This window comes from Leopardus geoffroyi, chromosome B1, assembly GCF_018350155.1.
Source record: "Leopardus geoffroyi isolate Oge1 chromosome B1, O.geoffroyi_Oge1_pat1.0, whole genome shotgun sequence".
Taxonomy (NCBI): Eukaryota; Metazoa; Chordata; class Mammalia; order Carnivora; family Felidae; genus Leopardus; species Leopardus geoffroyi.
This window is the reverse complement of record NC_059327.1, coordinates 23,689,261-23,716,256: the sequence shown is the minus strand read 5'-3', so window position 1 is coordinate 23,716,256 and position 26,996 is coordinate 23,689,261. Positions and strand designations below refer to the sequence as shown.

Sequence of the window (26,996 nt, the reverse complement as noted above, 5' to 3'; positions counted from 1 at the left end):
TTATAAAAGATTTTGTATGCCATGTTAAGGAACCACTTGAACTTCATCTATTAGGCAATGAGGAGTCTTTAAAATATTCTAAAATCAGGGGTCCCTGGGTGGCTCAGTCGGTTAACTGGGCAATGTCAGCTCAGGTCATGATCTCGCGGCTCCTGGGTTCAAGCCCCGCATCAGGCTCTGTGCTGACAGCTCAGAGCCTGGAGTTGTCTTCAGATTCTGTGTCTCCCTCTCTCTCTGTACATCCCCCACTTGCTCTCTCTCTCACTGTCTCTCTCAAATATAAAGAAACATTAAAAAATAAATATTTTAGGACATACCAAGTATGCATTTTAGGCTGTTTTTTCTGACTACGGTAGGAAGGGTGGATTTAAAGTGGGTCAGTCAGGAAGTTACTTGAAGAACGTGATGATTAATTTCATGTGTCAACCTGGCTAGGTCACAACATCCAGGTATTTGGTCAAACATTGTTCTGGATGTTGCTTTGAAGATATTTTTAGGTGAGATTGACACTTACGTTGTTACACTTTATATAAAGCAGATTACTCTCATAGGGTGGATGGGCCTCATCCAATCATTTAAAGGCCTTAAAAGAAAAATAGAACAAATTCTCCAGAGGAAGAGGGAAATTCTGTCAGAGGAATGCGCTTGGGAACTTGGGCTGCAACATCAACTCTTCCCTAAGTGTCTAGCCGGATGGCCTACCCTGAAAATATTATACCTGCCAGCCTCTGCAATTGGGAGAACCAGTTCCTTCCTCTCTCTCTTTCTCGCTCTACATAGACACCATATTGATTTTGCTCCCCTGGAGACTCTAATACAAAATAGTATAAGAGAGATCACTGTAAATGCTCTCCATGAAATTAAGGAACTCTGAGATTGACAGGATTCTGTAAGCAAATCAGTGAGTCTAGCCAGCAGCTGTCATTGTACATCAATTTGGAACTCGGAGGTGTCAGGTAGAGGTCCTTTGTTGTTGTTTGCTTTGATGTCAGAACAGAGGTGAACTCATTGATGAGATCACCCAGGAAGAACATGTAGAGGGAGGAGGGCAAAAGGTGAACATTAAACCCTGAGAGAAAATTCAAGACGCCTGACAGGAAGGGAGCCTATGAAGTAAACTATAAAGAATACAGAATATAATGAAAGAAAACCAGGAGGAAATAATTAAGAGAAACTGTGTTGCCAGTCAGAGAAGTTACTTCATACATGCATAATATGATTCAGTGTAATGGGCAATGCTTTTCTTCTTTTTCCTTTTCTTTCTTTCTTTTCTTTTCTTTTTTTTTTTTTTTTTCAATTTTCTTTTAGAGAGAGAGTGAGTTACAGTGGGGGAAAGGGGCAGAGAGAGAGAGAGAGAGACTCCTAAGCAAGCTCCAATTACACTCAGTACAGGGCCCGATTTGGGGCTTGAGCCCACGACCCTGGGATCATGTATGACCTGAGCCAATATCAAAGGGCAGTCGCTCAACCTTGTCACCCAGGAACCCCAACAATGCTTTTCATTCAAAGCCTAGCAATCAATCTTATGATATACTTTAACACAGGAAAGCTTTATGTGATTAATATGTCTTTTTGCTTGTAGTAAAAGAATCACCTCTGCTGAAGTTTCTCACAATTTTCTGCCTTTGATTTTAAATTTGTAAATTGGTATTGGACTGTGTCTTCATGTTGATCCATTTTCTGCCTACTATGAAAAATCTGCATGGCTGAATTATTATCTCCATACTATAAAGTTTCATCTGCCTTTGATCTCTTTACACGGTGTCTTATTTACAAAAAAAATATTATTTGTAGGCTGGATATCAGTTTCATTATGTTTATAGACCTTTCCTCTTTATCATCTTTATAAGTATCTTCTGTGACTTCCCAGATATTTGGGGTTCTTTCCATGGTTTGTGCTCCATCTCACCAAGTTCATTTCTATACAATGTATTGATATATTTTATTTCCAATTTGTCTGCATGTTCAGTTTCTACTTAATTACCTTGTTTAGTTTCATAACATTCCTTTCTTGGTGATTATTTACCTTATTCATTAGATTTTTTTTTTGCTTTTTTATTGAAAATAGTAATAGTTTATAAGATATTCTTCTGTTTTATAACATGATTATATTAGCTCATGGAAATAATCCCTATCCTGATAGGTAGGGAAATGCTCTTCCCTTACAAAGTAAGATTTTGCCTGCCACATGTTGAGCTTTTGGGTTTTTCTCATCCATGAACAAAGAGCTATCTGGAGATGTCTAGACTCTTTTTGCTTGTCTGTCTGTGCTTATTTATGCCATTAATTGTATCTGTCCCCAGTGACATCAAAACACCAAGTAATGTCAATGTTCTCTACTCGATATTGAAGAGATGCTTTCTCTCTCTTTTTTTTTTAATGTTTATTTTTGACAGAGAGAGAGAGAGAGACAGAGCATGAGTGGGGGAGGGGCAGAGAGAGAGAAGGAGACACAGAATCTGAAGCAGGCTCCAGGCTCCGAGCTGTCAGCACAGAGTCCGACTCCAGGGTTCGACCTCACGAACCATGAGATCATGACCTGAGCCGAAGTCGGATGCTTAACTGACAGAGCCACCCAGGCGCCCTGAGATGCTTGCTCTTCTTTCTAGTACCATAGCCTTCTCGTATTTGCCTCCTCTAATGTAGACATCATTTTTGCCTCCTTCATCTGGTCATCACCAGGGGAAAGAGCATTATGGAAAAATTCGGTAGTCTATAATAAGGTGAAAAAGATAACAACCCTCTTATTCATTAGTATCTTTTTAGGATATAGTAGCACAGAAAAAAATTAAAATTCTGTAGAGATACTTGAACCCAAATTTTCTATCCTGCATCAATATTTGGCCTTAAGGAGCATCTGGATGGCTCAGTCAGTTAAGTGTCTGACTTTGGCTCAGGCCATGATCTCACCGTTCAGTAGTCCAAACCCTGCATGGGGCTCTGGGCTGACAGCTCAGAGCATGGAGCCTGCTTTGGATTCTGTGTCTCCCACTCTCTCTCTGTTCCTCCTCTCCTCACACACTCTCTCTCTCTCTCTCTCTCTCTCTCAAAAATAAAGATAAAAAAAAACCTAAAAAAAAATATTTGGCCTTAAAAGTTTAAAGGTGAGTTGTCTATCCTGTCACTGAGAACACGGCAGCTGTTTACAGACAGGTTCTCTTTCATGTTTCTGAGTTAGGGCAATATAGGAAGTAGAATGAAGATTCCATTAAACCTGGTTGGTATTTCTGGCACACAGCTATACAAGCTCTTTCATCATCTGTCCCCGTTAATTAGGACAATTATAGAAACTTTTGCAGGGTTTTGGTTATATGTTTTTATTTGTACTATGATTGGTTGTTACCATGGATTCTTTATTGGTCATTTTCATGAGTAATTGTTTTTTGTTTTTTTTTTTTTTAAGAAAACCTGGACAATAGTCATGGTTACATCTCTAGGCGAAGGCTGTTTTTCTCACTTAATCATCAAAACACCAAAGAGTGAGCTAGTAATATCCTTATTTTACAAATGAAGATAATGAGACTTACGCATGGAGGTTAAGTAACTGGTTCAAATTCATTCAACTAGTAAAGGCAGAAACCAGTGATCTGAAGCAAACTTAAGTCCAAGTACTAAGTTCTCACACAATATCCTGACTGGTTTTGCTTTAACATGTCTATTCTGCTTCTAGATTTTACCTTAAAACTTTTGATGTGTGCCTCACAATCATTCTAGATATGATTAGAATAAAATTATATTATAATTTAAGAAAGCTTTGATTTCTTGCTCCTAATCCTATATTCACTTTGATTAGACACAGATTTATTTCAGACTTGCTACATTCAAACTCCTAGAAATTTGTTAAAATATTCTTTCTCATCTTTTATTTGACTATCAAAACTGGGATACATTTAATTGCAGTCTATACACCCTTAGTCTTAATGTCTCAGTTGAATTCTTAAAACATACTGAGCCCTTCACTAATCAGTTAATGATGCAGTAAAAATAGAGTCTAGGTCTTTATCCTGGGAATATAATTAAAAATAGATAGCTTACGTACAAGCTACACTAGCTTGAAAGTATTATGTAATGAGACCAAATCTACATCTCTAGTTGTCTTTAATGTCACTTAACATGAATTTCTCGAGGACATATTCAGGTTTGATCACAGGCCACACTCACTGGCAAAATATGAGAAATCACAGAATACTTGGCCATTTTAGGTAAGAAAATACTTGGCTAAAATGTAAAGTCCAAAATACTTTGTAAAAAGTATGCAAGTATGGGCGTCACTAGGGTGGCTCAGTTTGTTGAGCGACTGATTTCAGCTCAGGTCATGATCTCTGTGCTGACAGCTCAGAGCCTGGAGCCTACTTTGGATTCTGTGTCTTCCTCTTTCACTGCCCCTCCCCTGCTCACGCTGTCGCTGTCGCTGTCTCTCTCTCTCTAAAATAAATAAACATAACACTTTATAAATTAAAAAATAAAAATATGCAAACATGATAAATATGTATCTAATTAATTATTTCTTGGGGTGCCTGGGTGGCTCAGCCGGTTGGGTGTCCGACCAACTCAGGTCATGATCTCTCAGTTTGTGAGTTCAAGCCCCGCATCGGGCTCTGTGATGACAGCTCAGAGCCTGGAGCCTGCTTCGGATTCTGTGTCTCCTTCTCTCTCTGCCTCTCCCCCCACCTGTGCTCTGTCTCTCTCTCTATCAAAAATAAACACAATATAAAAAATTAGTTATTTCTTTAATTTATATTAGAAATCATTGCTTAAAAATGATAACAGTCTCCAACTGTTTTCTGTGATTATCCTTTATTCATGTACTTCCATTTTTCTAAAACATTCCATTCCCTAATATTTCTCAACATACCCTTTAAGTAATCTATCGTTAATCCTCTGCAAAATCTCTGGTCACAAAGTATGCCCTGTTTTCATGTCACTGTATTTCTCATTCTCTACTTCTCAGCCAGTCAGAGAGGTGGCTTTGCCTATTCCCAACAGATGTGCTTAGTTGGCAAATAGGAATTCTGTTTATCCCTAACAGCAATTTATATTGCAGTCCCTTTATATTCAGTCTTCAAATCTTATATTAAGCATAAATAGGTAAATACATTTAAATCCAATCTAAGTAAATATTTTATACTAATTTTTCCACCTATATACCACAATGACAATTTAGATATATTCATTACTAATCCCATTAAAAACTTGAACAAGACAAATTTTCTATTATGTTTCTAGACAACTACACCTTTCAGCAAATTCTTTAGGATTTTAAATGTATGATTCTTTTTAAGTAGTGAATGTTGCACTCTTGTAAGCAAGGTTAAACTATTGTTCAAGCATAAAATCTTAAGGAAAACATGTTGTAAGTGAAAATAAAACCTTAGCTTAATCAATGAGATGAAAATAATAAATTCCAAGTCAGGTAGCTCAGATAATTTTCCCAGAACATTTTTCTGGGAAATAAGAAAGGTCTTATATCAAAAATAATGTGTAGTGTCAATTAATAAGTAAAGCTACAAATTTGTTAGATAAAGAAAAAAAGATATTTCATTTTGGTTTTCAAAATATTTTATACTGCAAATTTAATTTCATGATCGCTAGGAAATATGTGTTATCATAAAAGGATATTTCCCATTAATTTTACAGATTTTAGGAAACAGTTCATAAGTAATTTTAATGTTGTTTTCCCAAGAAAAGCTTGTAAATTATTAATGAATATGTTAGATTCATGAAATCTCTGATTAAGATAGCTTATTATTAATATTTAATACCAAAAAGTTCAGTTTCTATAGTATTGTTTCTGTTGATTTCAGTTGAATTTCCCAGACTTTTCTTCTATGGATTCTTTTTTGTTACGTATTTGTTGAATTAATGAATCCATGGATATTGTAATAAAATGAAGGTAAAGCTTAAATGTATGAAGCTAGAGGCTATATAAAGTAAACACCTTTAAAATGCTAACCATATCCAAAATAACAATGAGTACTTCCCATTCCCAATTTTACTAATTTATTGAGATGTTTTACATTCAAAATTTATCTGACTCAATTTTATTAACACTTAGCTTTAACTGAGGGCTAAATTCCATGCGGGTTCTAATTTGCATACAATGAGCACAAAAAGCAGTGAAATTCAAAAAAGATGCACCTAGAGTTTTAAGTATACACATTATATACTGCTCTTCCTTTCCTTCCTCCCAAGCACAAACACTGGCCAATTAGTCCTGTGTTTTAGTTGAGAGATGAAGTTAAGAACAAAAGGTCAGGAGTGGTCCTGATTGATAACAATGTTAAATTCTGTTTGGAATTTCAGAATTTAGACCTAGGTCACCAATTGAAATACAACATGATTGCTTAAAATACCTGATTTTGAACTAAATTAAAGTGAAAGTTTTTTTCTATCATTTGTGTGTTTACATACGTGAGTGTGACTGAGCACACACTGCTTGTGCACTAACAAGAGGTTCTCACAACTGTGCTAGAATTCAAGGACTGATGATTTGCAATTACAAATTTCCTACCCAAATACAAACACCACCAGGGTTCTGACAAGCATTCTGAAAACTAATGTCTAATATATCATCTCCAATACCTTGAAGAAGGGATGCAAAGAGTCATGGATGTAAATTTTAACTTGATAATTTCTACATCTGTGTATAATTTTTTAATGTTTATTTTTGAGAGAGCCCCTGTGCACAAGTGGAGGAGGGACAGAGAGACAAGGGGACAGAGGATTTGAAGCAGGCTCTGGGAAGACAGCAGAGAGCCTGTTGGAGGGATCAAACCCATGAACCATGAAATCATGACCTGAGCTGAAGTTGAACGCTTACCTAAGCCACCCAGGTGTCCCTGTTTATAATTTTTTATAAAACAAAGGTTTCATAAAACAACATTTACGAACAAATATTTATAAAATAAATTAAGGTGACAAAACTTGCATAAAACTTCCAGTTGGATATCCAATTGAATATATCACTTCTTTGAGAATCTAGAGCTATACAAATAATCAGAAACCTCAAAGGCTTGTGCAGTTAAAGTATACAACTGACTTTAAATAAGAGTGCCAGGTGCCTTTGGTAGAAAGTTGCTATGATGCTGTTATTTTTTTATGGAAAAAAAAAAAGGCAGCAAAGTGAGCATTTGCATATTGACTACAAGAAAAAAGAGAAAAAATATGAATCACAAATTAACTTCTCTCAATAGCTCATACAATTTACAAAGTTAGGTTATAGCTTATTGTTATAGCTTATCACATCCCAAAGTAGACCTCTCTATGTATAGACTTATTTCACAAAGCCTTGAATTAAAGACGTAGAGAAGAATTTTGGGAGTAATATTCAATATGGAAAATGACAACAAATATAGGTCTAATCTTTTCACAGCCATTTCTTTCAGGTGACATACCAATATCTAAAGTGCCAACAAGTCACTAGAAAATATTGAGAATATATTTTCTTTATCTAAAGAATACAGAATTCAGTCAATTACACTCTACAGAGTTTCTAAGAAATAACACAGTTGTACTGAATTGACTTAAACAATATTAATGTCCCTGCAATAACTCAACTCGTAATTTAGTGAAGAAATCAAGGGAACATATTTATTCTTTACTGCACATGTGACTAAGCAAGACATTCTGTACTGGATGTTCTCAAAGGAGAAGGCCAGATCTCTCTTAAGCATACAAATGTGGTTTTGCTTGACTTCTTTAATGTCCATATATATATGTGTGTATAAGTATATATACATATAAATATATATACACATACATATCCATGCATATATAATGTTAATAGACCTTCTTTTCTTTTTTTTCAATGTTTTAATTATCTTTGGGGGGGGGAGAGAGAGAGAGAGAGAGAGAGAGGGAGAGAGAGAGAGATAAATAGAAAGGGAGCAGGATAGGGGCACAGAGAGAGGGGAAGAGATGATCTGAAGTGGGCTGTGGACTGATAGCAGTGAGCCAACGTGGGGCTCGAACTCACAAACCATGAGATCATGACCTGAGCCAAAGTCAGATGCTCACCCAACTGAGCCACCCAGGTCCCCCTGTAGACCTTATTTTCATAACAATTTTAAGTTCACAGTAACATTAAATGGAAGGTACCAAGACTTCCATATACCCTCTGCCCCCGACACATGCATGGCATTCTGCATTATCAACATCCTAAACAGAGTGGTAAATATATTATAATTGAGGAACCTGCTTTAAGACATCATTATCACCCAAAGCCCATAGCTGTTTGATTTTTTGATTGCTCTAAGGCATCAGCAGTTTTTCTCTGCCTTAAATCTCAGTATTTTTCCATTTGGGTGAGGGGACACTTAAAAGGTTAGGCCAAATGTGTTCAGCTACTCAAGTATTAGGAGAATTGACAGTAGGAAATTTCACAGACCTTGAGATAAATGATCCCCAGAAGAATCTTTATGAATAATTTTAATGAAATAGCTCACAGCTATTTCTTTTTAGAAGAGAGGAAATCCAAATAAAAGTGTTCAGTTAATAAAAACTGGTTATCTTTCACTAATTTTACTTAGAATAAAACTACAATTCAAAAACTATTTCAAATGTCCATTGCATTTGCTGCTTTAAATGCAATCTTTAGGAAGAACTCAATGTATATTGTTTGGCCTCACAAAAACAGTTCTTCATGCAAAACATAGAGTAAATTCTAAATAGGAATCCTGATTGGGTAGAATACATCAGAAAAGTCCGTGAAGGAGGTTGTCCATATAATGGTTATGGTACCTACATGAGTTTTGCTATTTTATAAGAATTATATATTTATTTTGTGTTTAACCAAAAGTAAAAAATACAACAAAATTATCAAGTTACTTTGATGAAACTATCAACTCTGAACACACTGCTCCATTTGAGAATATCCATATATATTATAGTAGATGCGGGAATCAGACCTAGTTAGTCACAGGGTGAAGCAAGTTCTTTCTCCATTAAGAAAAACATAATCAGGGTAGTTAAGTTTCGCTTTTTCCCACCCAATGGGAAAAGAGAGGTCATAAGTCTTTAGTTACTCAGTTTATCTTGTTTCCTAGGACTAAATTCACTTTAATATAAAAATCCACTGAGGAGGGAAATTACAATATTTCTTGATCTAATATTCAATGGCTCATAACTAAAGATTTGATTCCCGTATAGGTTTTTCTAGGTCAGTAAGACTTTTCTGATGCACTTGATATTATTTTTAGAGGACAGACATTACAGAACAAGAAAGTGTTGCTTATCTAGGATCAGGTATGTTTTTTGCAAATTATACACTGATCCTATCTTGCCAGGTTTCAAAGTCTCAATTACAAAAAAAATAGTTTGTTGGCTTTGAAAATTGAATACCTATTTCTGCATTTTCTTAAGTACAACAGGACAATTGTCATAGTAGTATTTTAAGTATTCATTGTGTATTACCACATAAGGTTTTAAAAATATTTAGGTTTTCACTGATAACTCATACTTTTGTATTAATTCCAGAAAACAAAGCAATTTTATATTGAATGAAGTGAATTCACTATGATTCACATAGATTTCCACTGATTATAAAATACATGCTCATTAAATAAAGAATCTAAAAAAAGTTTAAGAATAAAAAGAGACTGCTGATAGATCATTGTCATTTAATATTTTGCTAATTACTTAATATCTTTTCTCATGTAATTCTTTTTAAAAATTTGACATAACATTGCATATATTATTTCAATGTCTTTTTCACCTAATGCATAACATAAATTTATTCAGAATCATTATTACTTAAAAAATAAATTTTTTTACAGATTTAACTTCTCTTGTTTAGACATTCATGTTGCTTCATATAAATAGAAGATATACTTCTTTGAGCATAATTTTTTCTCCATATCTCTGATTCTTTTAGGGTACATATCTCATGTTAAATTACTCTAAAGACATGGAATTCTAAAGAATGATACAGATTTCAAGTTATTCTCCAGAAAGGAAAAGAAAACCCATTTTATTTCCAAGTATGGCTATGCGATCATTTTATATCGGTATTACCTTTAATAAAACTTTAAATAACTATCTTTAAGTGGTAGAATATCAGGTGATCAACCAAGAATGTTGTATGTTTGTATGTAAATATAAATGTATACATTCACATGCACATTATATTTAAGATATAATATGTTTAATATATATTTATTTAATATTTGTCTTGAAGTGTGTATTATTGTATACTTTAATACTAAAGTGAAAAAAAAGAAAATGTATGCTAAGTTTAAAAATGGTATTTAAAACACTGACAATATCAGGGTTGCCTGGGTGGCTCAGTCAGTTAACCATTCGGCTCAGGTTATGATCTTGCGGTTTGTGACTTCAAGCCACATGTCCGGCTCTGCTCTGATAGCTCAGAGCCTGGAGCCTGCTTTGGATTCTGTGTCTCCCTCTCTCTCTGCCCCTCTCCTGCTCGCACTCTGTCTCTCTCTCTCCCTCAAAAATAAATAAGCATTAAAAGAAATGGTTTTTTTAACACACTGACAACATCACTAGTTGTAAAAATGTGGAACAAGAATGTACATTCATTGTTCCTGGGAATGCAAAATGGCACAGCCCCTTTGGAAAATGATTTAGTTTCTCACAAAACTAAACATACTCTTACCACTTGATCTAGGAAACATGCTCCCTGGTATATACCCAAAGGCATTAAAAACTAATGTCCACACAAAAACCTACACACACATGTTCATGGCAGCTTTATTCATGATTGCCAAAATCTGGAAGCAATCAAGAACCCTTAAGTAGGTGAATGTGTAAGAGAATTGTGACACATCCAGACAAGTATTTAGCACTAAAAATAAACAGGCTATCGAGCCATGAAAAGACATGGAGAAAGCTTAAATGCATATTACCAAATAAAACAAGCCACTCTGAAAAGGTGGCAGACTGTATAATTCCAACTATATGACATTCTAGAAAAGGCAAAAGTATGGAGACAGTGAAAGGACCAGAAGTTGTCAGGTGTTAAGGCGGAAAGAGGAATACATAGGTGGAACACAGAGAATTTTTATGGCAGCGAAATTGCTCTGTATGATAGCATTAACGGTAGACACACAACATTGTACATTTGTCCAAACCCACAGAATGTACAACACCAAGAATGAACCCTAATGTAAACCATGGACTTGGAACAATAATGATGTGGCAATGTAGGTTCATCAATAGTAACAGATGAGCCACTCTGATGAGGGATGTTAATGGTGAGGGAAGCTGTGCCTACGGGGTGTGGCGGGGCAGAGGGTACATGGGAACACTGTATTTGCTGTGAACCTAAAACTGCTCTAAAAAATTAAGCCTATTTAAAATCCTAAATAAATAAAAAAGGGGATCTAACTGTTGCTCTAACTGCATTTCTTAGGATGGTATTGAGGTGGAGTCTATTCATCCTTTGAATCTTGACTGCCTTGTGACTTTCTTTGGCTAATGGAATGCACAGCTATGAACAATGATAGCCAACCAGTTTTTCACCTTAGATGTCTAAAAGTCTTGCATATATCTACACTCTTCCTTGGAACTTCTAACTTATTTAAAAATGGCTAATGTACTGGAGAATGAAAGACATGTGATCCAATCACCCAGCCCATATAGAAATGAATGTCAAGTACAGGAATCAGGCATCCTAAACCAGCCAGCTAGACAGCTTCCTGCATATCTATGAGGAAGCTCTCCCAACATCAGATAATGGAATGCCCATTCAATCCACAGATATCTGAGTTAACGGAATGTTTATTATTTTAAGCTACTGGGATGTGTATCTGTTTTAAGACAGTCTTGTAGCAATGGATCACTGATAACATCATACCTCTTTAAAATGCCTGTGAATACATAAAAAAAAATGAGCATGCCTATAATTTCTTAGAAGAAATCAGGTACTCATGTTAGGGACCACTTTTTATTTGTACAGATGACAGAAAAAGTTATAGAAAGTGTCACTGTTCTGTAGTTTGGTTATAATGAATGCACTACGAATATAATGAATCAAAAGAAAAAATAGAGCAACAGAATATAAATTAATAGATGTCAAATGAATAACCTTATCTTAATCCAAAATTAAGCACAAACTATTCAAAATCATGCCCTATAACACATTGTGGGGACTTAAACAGGCACTTATTAATATATTGTCAAATAGTAGAATATGGCCTATACAAACATTGGCTTTTGGCTACAGTGGCTTTTGAATAATACCAACAGTAGAATGATTCCTGAGTAAGTGGAGCACATGTGATCTGCTATTAGGGAAACAAATATTCACATATTAACTCAGTCACTTTTTAATTACAAGAAATTGGGCAAGAACTTTTCTTTAAAAATAGAGATAATATACATTAAGTAGGAACATATTTTGTAAGACAAAATATACATAGCACCTAACATAGTGTCGCATGAATACTTTTCCCTTTTCCTTCTTAACACCAATTTCTAGTTTCTTTGAAGACCCAGGTATTAACCTATTTTAAATAAATTTATAAGAGCTTTTCTAGAAATCTGGGTATTTATTTAATTTTATTCAATTTTAATTTTTACTTTATTTTATTTTAATTTTTTATTTTATTTTTCCGCTTACGAACTAGAGCTCCTAGACAGCTATACAGTTAATATTACTTTTAAGTCATCAATCAGAAATGAAGCATAATAGAAAAAAAAATAAAGTAGGTGAACTGAAAAATAAAATTCAATTTATAAGATTGTAATTTACCATGGGCTAGAGTAAACTGCATATTACAGTGGAGATATACACATTTTAAACATTGTTTAAGCAACTTGTATTGCTTTTTAATTTCATATTTTAGAGACTAATGAATATTGAAAATAAATACTGAGGCACCTGGGTAGCTCAGCTGGTTAAGCGTCTGACTTTGGCTCAGGGCATGATCTCACAGTTCGTGAGTTTGAGCCCGACATCAGGCTCTGTGCTGACAGCTCGGAGCCTGGAGCCTGCTTTGGATTCTGTGTCTCCCTCTCTCTCTGCCCCTTCCCTGCTCACATTCTGTCTCTCTCTCTTAAAAATAAATAAACATTTAAAAAATAAAGAAAATAAATAATTCTTTTGGTAATGCACACACACATACATGCATATGTGGGTTACATTTTTATTTAAGTTTTATGCTTCCCTCCTCTGAGTAAAACTGGCATCATGACATAAACTTGTTGGCTTATATAAAACTTTTAACGAATGGACAGTGCTTCGGTAGTTTGGTTTAAGTCAAGCCCGAGACCAAAAAAGAATAAAGTGAATAGGAGAGGTGACAGGGGCTTAGCATATTTCAAAATCTCTTAAACCCAGAAGTATACAAAAATGATGGATGGCAAAAATAGGGGAATTGTAAGAAAATAAGTATTTTACTCTCTACTGACATTATTCAGTTACAGAATTTATAAGGCACATTGAAGTACAGTTGAACACACTTGGAGATATTTCATGGATCATCACTCATGCTTTGGGAAGAACAGAGTGGGCTACCCCAAAGCTGATAGCCATCACCTGACATAAATAGTTGCCAACACAGTGTATTTATATGCAAGGGCACTTTAATGGTGAATTTTCACAAGTATTTAAAACTAAATATTAAACTATTTATTTAGCAATTTATTATGGAATATTAATATATATTTGGTCCTGGATAAGTTTACAAACTAGTGAATAAAAAGTTTATGGCGATATTATTTAAATTAATCAATCCATATGAATTCCTGTCCAATAAGATTAATTTTATGAAAATAGTATTTTATTTGCTTGGAAACAACAAATATGACATTTCAAGTATGCTTCTGAAAAGCAAATGTTTACTTTTATTGTTACAAAATAGCAAAGCATTAAACCTTAAGATAATTACCATTATTTCATTTTTTAATAATTTTTAAATGTGTATTTATTTTTGAGAAGGGAGAGCACACGTGTGTATGTGAATGGGAGGGGGCAGAGAGAGAGGGAGACAGAAGATCTGAAGCAGGCTCTGCCCTCTCAGCACAGAGCCGGATGCGGGGCTTGAATTCATGAACCGTGATATCTTGACCTGAGCTGAAGTCAGGTGCTTAACCAACTGAGCCACTCAGGTATTCCCATTATTTCATTTTTACTTAAAATCATCCCCAAATTTCCTATGTCTTGTAAGACGCACTATGTGCTATGATTTGTGCAAGTAAGCACACATATAAAACATACTACCTTAAGTTCAATCTGATCTAACACATTTTATGTTCTGGGTATGAGTCACCCACATAGGTGAATGATTTTATCTTTCTGGACTTCCATTCTCTCTATGTAAAATTAGGGCACTGAATTGAAGTCATTTCCAGCTCTCTACAATATATAATTTATTAAACATATAAACTCACAAGTCTGTACTCTCTCCAACTTTTCATTCAATAACTAATGTTATTAATTCCTTATTTTCTCCTGCAAATACCTAGTAGTCTAATGTACTTTCATTTTGCACGTGATACACACAATTTATGATTTATGTTATGTCATGGTTTTTGTAGTTTATTTCGGTAAAAAGAACTACTACCTGGTACTTGTTTGAACTTGGATAAAAATGACTAAATTTTTCTTTATAAAGTCAGGGATAGAAAATGTACTGCTGGGCTAAGACTAAGCATGAAAGATTCCATCTGAGAGGGACAATTTGTCAGAAAATTATGAGGAGGTACAAACAGAGGGCTATAATGGAAACAGTCTTGCAACATTAACTATATCATTCACTCTCATCAATTCTGTAATAAATCCACACACCACACTGAGAGGTGGTGCAGGCTGGATGGTTCTCCAGCAGGCAGGCCCTCACGGCCGGTACTCCCCCTCGATGTGACCATGGTGCCACTGAAAGCAGTGGCCCATCGTGGCTTGGGGGGCGGGGCACCATGATTCATGCACAGAGGGATTAATTGGGAAAATGGAAATGGCAGGCCCAAAAGGGAGACAAGAGCTGTAACCCTAAATCATCATCAGAGTGGTGTCTTCATGGCCAATTACTTACTCCTCAGCAAAATATAGTTTAAGCAGAGCAAAGCTTGGAACACAGTCACGAAACTGCCTTTATGAAAATCACTGACTCTTTTATAAAGGTGCCATTAGTAAGCACCAGTGCTCTATCCAGAAATGAAACCTCAGGCTCGCTCTGCCAAAATCAAAAGTGCAGGCATGTTCAGAACTTACAGAGGAATTTTTCACTGTTCTAATTACTGACTATGAGACACTAGGTATGTTTCCCCATTAAATTAATAAGAGTTTAGGGAATTGAGGTATCCTTGGTCCAACAGATTCAAAATGTAATTGACAAGCCATGATGTCATAGTTATATATTTAATAGTGTTCTATGAATGCACTGAGGTAGACAAGAGAAGTAAATCATTTACTGAAGAATACTGAACTCTTTAATTTTAATTTAAATTTGACAACATGAATGCAACGAAAGGTGGTGAAAAGAACATGAACTTTAAAACTGTGTAGCCCATGCTTCTAACCTTGCTCATCAATGTGACATTTGGGAAGTTTATAGAATTTCTCTAGGCTTGTGTGTCTTTCACTGTCAAAGGGGATAGAGTATCTACTCTGCAGAGTTGTTGTGAAATTCATTAAGGCCTGGTCTATACAGCACATCATCTTGCTGAATACAAATTACATATTAAATAAATAAATATCTTAATTTCACTCTCCTATCTAGAGGTTATAGCCTAGGGTTATAATTCAGGATGTTATGAAAACAATTCAGAATACGATGTCTCAATCAGATAGTAATTTAAAACTCTGAACATAAAAGACGCTCAGAACATTTAGGACTAAAAACAGACATCCCCCTCTATCATCCACTTAATGTTAATTACAATTTTTTCCCCAAATTGTTCAAAAAGGAGATTAGCTCTCTCTGGTAAATGAGTCCCCACTTTAAGGTAATGCAGGTTTTCAAAAACAAACAAACAAAACAGCTAAAATAACTATGATGTTTGACAGCTGAACAGTTCCTCCTATAAGTTCTAAAAATACTTTTTTATATCTGAGCATTAAATCGTAATTTCAAAAGAAATCTTTATTATCCCTTGATTGTCCTAAGGAAATAAAGCATTTTCTCTGATAAAATGTATCATATAAACCAGACTTAATTATAGGTCAACACCACAACCATTTACAAATGAAGAAACTGGAGTTAGAAGGCTAAGTAACTTGCACAAGGTCATCCCGCTGACCAGCAGTGAGGGAGCCGGAACGTGAACCAGCCTGGTTCAAAGGCTCATGCTCTTAGCCTCTATGCATATGTTTAGCATGAACAAAATTATAAACACCATCACTTATATTATTTATTTATGATTGCACATGGAATCAAGGTCCTTTCATCTTTCTAGGACAGTTTTAGACTCAACTTTAATAGAAAGAATTAAGTTCACCCACATGATGGCTGGAAGAACTGTGAAGCTGGAACAGCAGAAATGAGTAAGGGTAACAATACCAGCAAAGCCTTAGATGGCTGTCAGGATGTGCCAGGCATTTCTGAAGATCTGTCATTATTTTAATTGTTTTGATGTCTATAATAATCTCATGGAAAAAATTATAATGTATCCATTTGACAGGGTATGAAACTGAGCCATTGTTTAGATAACTTGCCAAAGGTGACACAGCTACTAATTGCCAAAAACAGGATTTGGGTTCAAAGTTCATTCTTTTCACCATGGCCTGACAAATGATGAGAGGTGTTTTGTCAGTACTGGCAGTCTAAGGAGATCCTGTTATCAACACCAATTTTTTACAGAAAAATACCACACTAGCAGGTAGGAGACACTCAAGTGTTTTCCCTGGTTATGTAACACTTATGAATAAGAATAAATTCATTTGATGGTCTTAAGTGTTGCATATACAAAATTGTATGCAGGTTTTGAGAGGAATGAATGCTTACCAGAAAGAGTATAAGGTTCAGACTTTCTTAATTTTTTCCCAAATCTGATTGTGAGTCCATGTTTTATAACGATGCTGTGAGAAAGACACATGACAGAACCCACATCCCCTACTTTTGCCCTTGTGGGCCACTTGAATAAAAACTATTGCCTTTTCTACTTGAGGCTGTTACTGACTCCCATCCTCTTTCTTTCAGTAACTGGACATTAGATTAAAATTAGTGTGTATTTTGTTTGTTGTGCTTATGTGTGTGTGTGTTTTTTAATCAAAGTAAATTCAGAAAATCGCAAGTATCCTACACCTAACACCAAGTTGGATGAACAAATGTCTCTAGGAAATCTTAATGCTCCATTGATTTCAACTGTTCAGTGAAGAGGCATTTGGGGCCGTTATGTGTGATTATGGTGAGCAGGCCCAGGCTCCACAGCAGCAGGCGCCCGCCCAAAAGAGGAAGTCAGGAAACACACAGTCATTTTCTCTCATGCCCGAAGGTCTGATTACTTTTTCTGGAGGGACCATAAACAAATGATGGCACAAAAGTTCTGGGATTTGGTGGTAATATACAAGTAACTGCCAGCCTATGGCACCTCTTCATTACTGACAGATCTTGCCTCAGAGATGATGAAGTCGGATAGGATAGAAATAGAGTATTTTTGGGGTGCCTGAGTGGCTCAGTCGGTTGAGCTACCGACTTCAGCTCAGGTCATGATCTCGCAGACTGTGAGTTCGAGCCCCGCCTCGGGCTCTGTGCTGATGGCTCAGAGCCTGGAGCCTGCCTCGGATTCTGTGTCTCCCTCTCTCTGCCCCTTCCCCACTCATGCTCTGTCTCTCTCTGTCTCTCAAAAATGAATAAACGTTGAAAATTTTTTTTTAAAAAAAGAGTATTTTTACATAAAATACAAGGTTTGTTTTTTGTTTGTTTTTTGTTTTGTCCATGAAAAGGAAAACACTAGGATTGTTACTGTAGTCATTACTGAGGGAATAAGTCAGAACTAGTATTCAGAGATTCAAGGGACTATATTTTTCCTGAAAAAAACATCTTCTTACCTAAGGGCCTTGGGATTCTGGGAGAAAGTATGCTATGCTTGTCTTCCTGTTAGGGGAAGCTGGTCACCATGGCTGAAAGATGTGAAAAGACCTGAGGAATGCCACTGTCTTAATGCGGGGGGGTGAGATTTCAGTTACAGACAAAAGCCTGGACATAAAAACAGAAACCAACTGGGATGTGAAGCAGTTTTACAGAAAGAACAAGTGGAAACATTAAGACATTCAATTTGAGGCTCCCTCTACTCAAAGTGAATCTCGACTTTTTAAAGTTACAAAAAGTCAACCAAAAATAGTGTATCACCACCTAGTAGGTGCCTGGCTATGCTACCAAGATAAATAAGACAATATAAAACCAGCTCTGCTCTTTGAGGAATCCCCGCGTTATTGGCACCAAAAGAGGGAAGATGAAGCCTCTTCCAAAGGCTCTGTCTCTGCTGTGTTTCTGGTAGGCCCATTTACCCATGTTCCATATTTTGTCTCTAAGCCAAAGAAGCTATGTTCCCACTTCAAGGGGGAAGCAAAAAAGTTAATCAGTCTCTGGGTTTTGTCCTAGGCCCCAAACACCTGATAACATCTAAGACGAGCCAGACAAATCTGGGCTGATGCTGGCATCACTACCTCCACCTTTGGTAATTTGTGGAATAGCACCTATTCACCTGACACTCACCTTTGATTGGACCCTATCCTACACTCCTGGAGGAGCAGGTACCCTAGACCCTTTTCTAATACAAACCTCTGGCCCCGAGCACTGACAAGACTCATTCCTTTCTCCTCCAGTCTCCCGGACACTCTCTCTGCTAATCTCTACCTGTCATTCACGCTGTTTAATAAACTCTGTTTTCAGTTTCTCTAGCTCACGTTTGATTTCTATCCTGCGTGAAGCCAACAATCTTCTTGGTTGATCCTGCGGGACCCTCTCCTGGGTTCTTGGACCCAGCCTGTCTGCATCAGGACTTGGGGAAAATTGGTAGAAGGAAAGAGTCTATATTGAGATGAACCATGATTATATATCTAATGCGACATAGTAAGTACTATCACAGAGATAAGATACACGAATAAAAAAAGATACAGGAATAAATCTGTCAGGAAGGGACCCCTAAACAAACCAATAAATAAGGAGGATCTTTATCAGGTAGTTGGGTGTCAGATTTGTAGCTTAAGAAGTAGCAATTTAGCTAGCACATCTCTGCTAAGAGGAGAGGAAAACAAAAGAAACCCTTACAGGGTGCTGGTGGTAATATAAACTGATTCAATCCCTTTGGGGAAAAATGATTTAAAAGTCAGTATTTATAGACACACACTCAAGACTCTAGAACCTATAGAAAAACTCGTGTATGTGAGCAACCACAATTATCAATATATAAGAATGTTCAGAGGATCATTGTTTGTGAGAACAAATTAAATAACCAAAATCACTGAAACAACTCAAAAAGAGGATTTATAAATAAAATAAATAAGGTATGTTCATTCAGTGAAATCTTCAACAATAATAAGTACATTGCAGTTACATACACGAACAGAGATAAATCTCGCAAGCATTTATTAAAGTAAATAATAGTTACCTTAAGGTAAAACAGTATACAGTGTGAGGTTTATATGCACATATACATACATGAAACTAAATAAAAGCAAGAAAAACACTTAGGGTCATAGTTCTTTCTAGACATAGTTAGGGATTTATTTTTCCTGCTGGGTGATGGTGGCACAGGTGTTCATTTTATTGTTTATTATTGCTATTGCTATTGCTATTGCTATTATTATTAACGGCTCAAATATACATTATATGTATATTCTTTTGTAGGATAAAATATTTCATAATAAATAAACTAAAGTGTTAATAATGGCAATTCTCTGTACTACCGATTCGGATAATCAAGATTGGTCCTGTCTCCCTCAAATGTTTGGGTTTAAATGCAGGGACTTCAGGGAATTATTAAACTTGGTGTTCAGAACACGAAACTGCTTTTTCAATGTAGATGTTAATAAAAACCCCTCTACAGTCCACGGAACCATAGTGTGTGCTTATGAGACTTGAAACAGCAAAGAGACCTAGGACAACTCATAGTCTTTTTATCAATTCATCCCAGCTAGAGCAGGTTTTTGGAAGAGCACAAATCATAGTGAAGTGAAGAGTTAACTAGCTTTCAATGCAGGTAATGTTGAAGGCAGATATTTATTCCACAAAAACATATTAAGAGCTAATTATCTGTCAGGCACTGTCCTCTGCCTTGGGAATACAACAATGCAAAAAGGGCCAAAAACCCTGAACTCTATGAAGCTTATATTCTATCCGTGGGGAAGTAAAAACAGACAATGAACATAGTCATATACAGAGAAACAATCTGTGATAAGCATGGTAAGGACAGAAGAAAAAAGCAATGAAACATCAATTTCATATTTCATACTGAAGCTTCCCACACACCTTGTATATGTCCATAGATTCTGGGTAAGAAATAAAATACATTTGGTGTGGGGACACAGCTTTGATAAATACAAGAACTGGCTAGATATACAGTGATAGAAACGTTTATTCTGACCTCATGGTTCCATTGAAGAGTAAAATGAAGAAAACTGTGGAGTAACAAGTCTGGTGATGGACACACTAACAAATGATAGCATATTGCAAATGTACTTTAGCCATCTTAGGTAAATCAATAATGGCTATGGATGATATGCCACTGGGTTAATGACGAAGATAAAAAAAAAAAAAAAGCAAAAACAAAAAACGAACAGTCAAACGAGTGAGATGGGAATATGTGACACTTCATTTACCAACGTAGTAGAGCACAGGACTGAATACTTAGCAAATGTGTATTATTTCATACTTCCCAAAACTATCTTTTAGAGTTTTTAGCTGTAAAACCAGTAGGAGAGCAGAAAACCGAATACAGTGATATGTGTACTGTCTCTTAACTTTAGAAAGGTATACTAAAAGAAAAGAAAGTATGATAAAATATATCAGTAACTCTCTGGCCAATGGTCATAAACAGAAAGATATCTTAAAAATGTTAATAGTCTTGGGGCGCCTGGGTGGCGCAGTCGGTTAAGCGTCCGACTTCAGCCAGGTCACGATCTTGCGGTCCGTGAGTTCGAGCCCTGCGTCGGGCTCTGGGCTGATGGCTCAGAGCCTGGAGCCTGTTTCCAATTCTGTGTCTCCCTCTCTCTCTGCCCCTCCCCCGTTCATGCTCTGTCTCTCTCTGTCCCAAAAATAAATAAACGTTGAAAAAAAAAAAAATAAATAAATAAAAAAATGTTAATAGTCTTAGAGACATATAATGATAATAATGTATACTAGAGATAATATTTGAAATAAAGGCAAATGGCAACTAAAGAAGACAAAGTGACTGCATAAGAATTTCTCTTACTTAGGGGTGCCTGGGTGGCTCATTAGGTTAAGCCTCTGACTTTGGCTCAGGTCATGATCTCATGATTGGTGGATTCAAGCCCCATGTCGGGCTCTGCGCTGACAGCTCAGAGCCGGAAAACTGCTTCAGATTCTGTGTCTCCCTTTCTCTCTACTCCTCCCCCACTCATGCTCTGTCTCTCTCTCAAAAATAAATAAACATTAAAACAATTTTTAAATAAAAAATAATAAAAAAAGAATTTCTCTTAACTTATTCTGATGTTTAGATATTAAAAGAAATATATATATATATATATATATTACATAGAGAATGTATATCTATTTTAATAAAGATCTAGAATATTTATCTACATACAATACATATCCTAGATGTGACTATGCTAAGTTTATGTATGTGTATACTGTATGTGAATTTGTATATGTATATATACATAGGTGTGTGTATTTTTGTAAGAACATATGTATGTGTGTGTATGTGTATATTAGAACAAACTGTGCTCTGGATAAAATAATACATTCATGTCAGTTTGAAAGAACAGAACTAGTATACCATGATTGGAGTAATATATGAGAGACTGCAACAAAATATCAAGATGTTAAATAGCAGTACAACTACCCAGGGATTTAATGCGATGTTATTTTTATCCAAAGGAGGGTTTAAGCAAAGGAGGGGTTTTATCCAAAGGAGGGTTCATCCAATTGAGGGTTCCCTCAATCTGAGTGACCAAACTGAGGGAATATACAGAGTGACCTCTAGTAGTGTGTGGATGGCTGAACTAAAAATCTCTCAGGTCCTTTTTAATCCTAAAAGACTATGATACTGAGCCCTACGTCTTGTGGGATGTCCTTTCAACTAATATTCATCACACTGATCACAAGTTTCTAAGATTTTTTTTCCCAAATTGTTCAATTGATTGATTGTTCCAATTATTACCCATATCTGGGCATTCATGACCTCTCAGTCACAACATTCATGACTTTCCTCACCCTCTTTGCTTAATAAACGGCATTTATTTTCCCATTCTTCTTTTGATGGCTAGTTAACATAGCCAATCAAATGAAGTTGCAATTGAGGCCACCAACATTTACTTGGTACTCGTGATTAAAATGAATATTATATCAATTTTCAATTTTTAAATACAGAACAAACTTATTTAGGATGAGCACTTGAGCCAAGAAAAGAATATTGCCTTATCAGGATGCCTAGATTCGACAGATCTTCTAAACTAGTCCATTTATATTGAACCACATAGCTATTGTGCCAACCAACCAACCAACCAACCAACAACAACAACAACAAAAACACGTAATTGGGTTATACTGATCTTGAGAGAATGAAGTTTCACAATCTCCTTCTACAAGTCATTCCTACATTTACCAACTCTCACAGACAGGAAATTGTAGTGTTTATCTGTCCTAAGCCTTTCACCCTGTAGTATAAACTAATTTCCGTTTTCTTGATTCTCTGCACCTGGGTATCTTAGCAGCTGTGTGATCTTATTTTCCACAAAATAAGAAACAGAATAAGGTCATATCAACCATACAGATCATGTATAATATTAGTCAGAATGATAGACTCCATGAAACATCATAAAACAGACTGGCAGCTACCCTTGCTGTGCAAAAACAAAACAAAACGAAACAAAACAAAACAAAACAAAACCACAATATTTTGGTAAAAATAACGTGCCCAGTCTGCTGAAATAAAAGATGTTAACAGCCACATATTTCCATGGATTTTATGGAAACAGTTATAAAGAAAGAGAAATACATTTTGTGTTAATCAGTAATACACCCCAAACAAATTTACACATCATTTACTACCTCTTACGATAATAGTATGGCAAATGGTGTCAGGTATTCACTCTAGAGATAGATACAATCATAATGTACCAGTGAAAACATAAAATTGATTTTGTTACTGCTCTAATATAAGAGGATTACAAATTATTTCACTTTTCAAATTCATACAACTTAATCTGGTGTGCCGTATTCAGAACTGCTAAACTCAGCAACTATTTAAGTAATGCAGATTTTCACTAGACAATCATGAATTACTACATTGAGATGTAGAATACATTACCTTACAGCGATTATCTTGACTCAATAATTACTTCATGTTTCACTTACATGAATTATGTCACTTACATACAAATAGCTTCCGAGCCCGAAGAACACATAGCCTTCTATTTTGATTATTAAAAAAGTAACATTGTGGAAAGAAAGAAAGAAAGATCCAAAATTAAATAAATAAATAAATAAATACCAAAACTCTTATGAAAATAAACTCCTTTTCATTATCCCCAGGAATATGTTGACATACATATTGGCCAGCTGAGGTTCAAATTAGATAGCACCACAGGTGACAGAAACCCTGAGGCCAGCATGGATCCTGAGGACAAAGGTGATTGTTTCAATTATTTCCCTTGAATGGCTTATCCAGCTTTGACCTCAGCATGAGGCAAGGTATTGGGAGCCTGATCCATGCAGCCATGTAATTATGCATTTAAGTTTATTTTCTTAATTAATTTAAATATGCTTGAGAAATATACAGGGCTTGAATCTGAAAGCCTGGTTACTGGATAGAAACAAGACTCCTGAAGTGAGAGAGTTGATCACAACTTTCATGAGCTTTAGAAAGATGCTCATTGGAAGAGATGATCAAATGTTTGAAATTTCAAATCTTGGAGAAAGTTATAGTCTTTATTTCTTTCAAAGTGATTTTTCTTTGTTTTGTTTTGTTAAGAAAAATGAGGTTAAAGAAATTGCTGTCAGCAACTGCTAATTTGGCTGATAGTCAAAAACACATAAAAGAATCTTCAGAGTTATACACATTGCCCCTGATAATGTGGTAAAGGAATCATTAACGGAGCACGGACATTGGTAAGGGAGGCAGGAGCAGAACTCAGAACAAAAAGAATAGGAGTAGAATTGGTATAATCTACGCCAAAATATTCCCAATTGTGGGGGTGGGGGACACTGAGCCAACTCTTGGGACAAAGGAACAGTTCAGATGTATTAACAGAGAGTCTCTTAAAGAAATAATTTGTCTAGTAGCCCCCAGTTCCACCTTTAGCCACCCACAGACTCACAGACCTTGATCAGTGACCCTGAACACATGTCCATCGCTAGGATATAGTCATTTTCTCTAATCCTGGAACATACTGAGTTCTGCTCAACTTTTGCCTTTCTTTTTTTTTTTTTTCTTTTTTTTCTTTTACTTTTTGATGAATACCCTTCAAAATTTGCACCGTATCAGAGAAATGGAACCCTTGCTCAGCTCATTTTACTCCATGAACATATGCTCTTCTGTCATGATTTGTACAGTTATAGTTTTTCCTCTCCGGAAGGCTAGGCCACCTGCTTTCCCAGGGTCTTTGCACACAACTGCAGTGTCCTACACTATGGACAGATGCTGGGCTCATTTTCCCTTTTAAGATTTTGTTTCAAGTTAGAATTGCATGTTAGTAAACTCAAAAAGAAACTACTTTTGGCTAAGTCAATACACTGTAGAGTTTAAAAAAAAAAGAAAAGAAAAGAAAAGAAAAGCAGTAGCAACAGCCCAGTACACAGAGATTAGTGAAGTTAAACAGCCAGCTTTATACTTGCCCCTGAGGACGCAGAGTTCTAAGGATTAACAGCAGTCTGGTCAGCAAGTGTAAGATACCTGCTTCAATGTGAAGATATCTGAAGTCTTTAAGCAAAGGCAGAAAGCTTTAAAGGCAGAGTCGAAAAATTTAAGAATTTAGCCAGAAAATATGAAGTGAGCTCAACTAGACTTTCCTGAAGTGGCTAATTTTTCCCAGATAAATCATGCTCATAGTTTTATTGTACACATACAATAAATTAAAGCAAAATTCATTGATGAGTTATATAATTATTTTATATTATTACTTTTCATGAAAGAGTGATTTAATTTCTGGTTTTATATTTACCATGCTTGTGCTCCAAGAAATGAGATCACCATCTGGTGACAATTACAGACATTGGTCCATGTGGCCCAGGAGAAATTCCTGAGTTTAGATTTGATCATGCAGTATGTTACACAGAAAGCATAGGGAGGAAGGTAAATACTCTGTGCAAAGTATTTTAAAGGTACTTGTGATATTTAATATTAATTTTAATATGAAATATCATCTCTAAACAACTCATTTCCTACATTACCAGGTTTAGCAAGCAATAGTTCAAGCTTATAGGTTGAAAGTTTTCTAACTTGCTAATGAATCAGGGTTCTGTACTATCTCATGATCTCAATTTCCCATACTTAAATGGCAGATAGTAATATCATACATGTGTCATGGATACATACTGAATGTAGTCTTAAAATAATACATGACAGTCTTTGGAATTTCAAAACACATACTTGTAAAGATTAAGAAAAATAACTTTCAATTAAAAAATAAAAATAACAGCACTGTATCATCTTTGAACCAAAAGCAGTAGGTATAAAATCATGGTGGTACTTACCACGGTGAAATTCATCACTTTCAATATCCATATTGTCATGGCTAAGTTAACTATCATGGTAACCAACAGCAGAAGGACAAAGAAGTATAAGCACCTCTTTCGCCATCCATAAATCCCCACTGGGTAAAGTTGTGCATTCTCAGCCCTTGGCAGGTTGTTTTGTTGTGTTGCTAGTATGTATTGTTCTCGAGTCATCTGAAAAAAAGGAAGAACAAAAGAAAGAAAAGAAACATTCAAAACTAAAACCAATGGGTTTTTTTGTGTTTATTTATTTATTTCCTGGCATTTATTTTTTTTAATATCAAATTTATTGTCAGATTGGTTTCCATACAAAACCCAGTGCCCATCCCAACAGGTGCCCTCCTCAATGCCCATCACCCCCTTTCCTTCCCTCCCACCCCCCATCAACCCTGTTTATCCTCAGTTTTTAAGAGCAATACCACTGCTAGGAATTTACCCAAGGGATACAGGAGTGCTGATGCATAGGGGTACTTGTACCCCAATGTTTATGGCAGCACCTTCAACAATAGCCAAATTATGGAAAAGCCTAAATGTCCATCAAATGATGAATGGATAAAGAAATTGTGGTTTATAAACACAATGGAGTACTACGTGGCAATGAGAAAGAATGAAATATGGCCTTTTGTAGCAACGTGGATGGAACTGGAGAGTGTGATGCTAAGTGAAATAAGTCATACATAGAAAGACAGATACCGTATGTTTTCACTCTTATGTGGATCCTGAGAAACTTAACATAAGACCATGGGGGGAGGGGCAGGGGGAAAAAAAAAAGTTAGAGAGGGAGGGAGCCAAACCATAAGAGACTCTTAAAAAACTGTTTTGTTTTTTTTTTAACCAAAAGATACAACATACCTACAGATGGGTATAAGTGTTCAAAGAACTATTGCTGTGTATTGAAAATTAAATAATTAAATTAAAATTGATTAAAATCTTACAAAATGCCTCCTATCACATCATTGATGCTGCATTTTAGAGCTGTTCAACTAGCTGTGGTATTTCTAAGATGTATATTATTTTCAGTCAGATTTGCCCAATTCTAACAGTAACCTTTTCTCTGGAGAGTGATGATGGTGCAGCTCTACTCCCTGGTGTCTATAACCTAAAATTCAATGCACATCCCAGTTACTCTTGGAATAAGTGTCACCTGTTTCTTGGGGTAGATAGAGACCAACTGTATCTCAAGACATTTCTGTACCT

General features: G+C 35.8%; 1 protein-coding gene across 5 annotated transcripts in view; it reads right to left on the bottom strand.

The window, feature by feature from the left end:
• Positions 1-26,996, bottom strand: part of SGCZ (sarcoglycan zeta) — a 1,098,717-nt gene that overhangs the window by 455,904 nt on the left and 615,817 nt on the right. For all 5 annotated transcript variants that reach the window (XM_045455204.1, XM_045455238.1, XM_045455211.1 and 2 more), the window contains exon 2: positions 25,779-25,973. In XM_045455204.1, the coding sequence (XP_045311160.1) occupies positions 25,779-25,973 (195 nt within the window). The remainder of the gene's footprint in view (positions 1-25,778; positions 25,974-26,996) is intronic.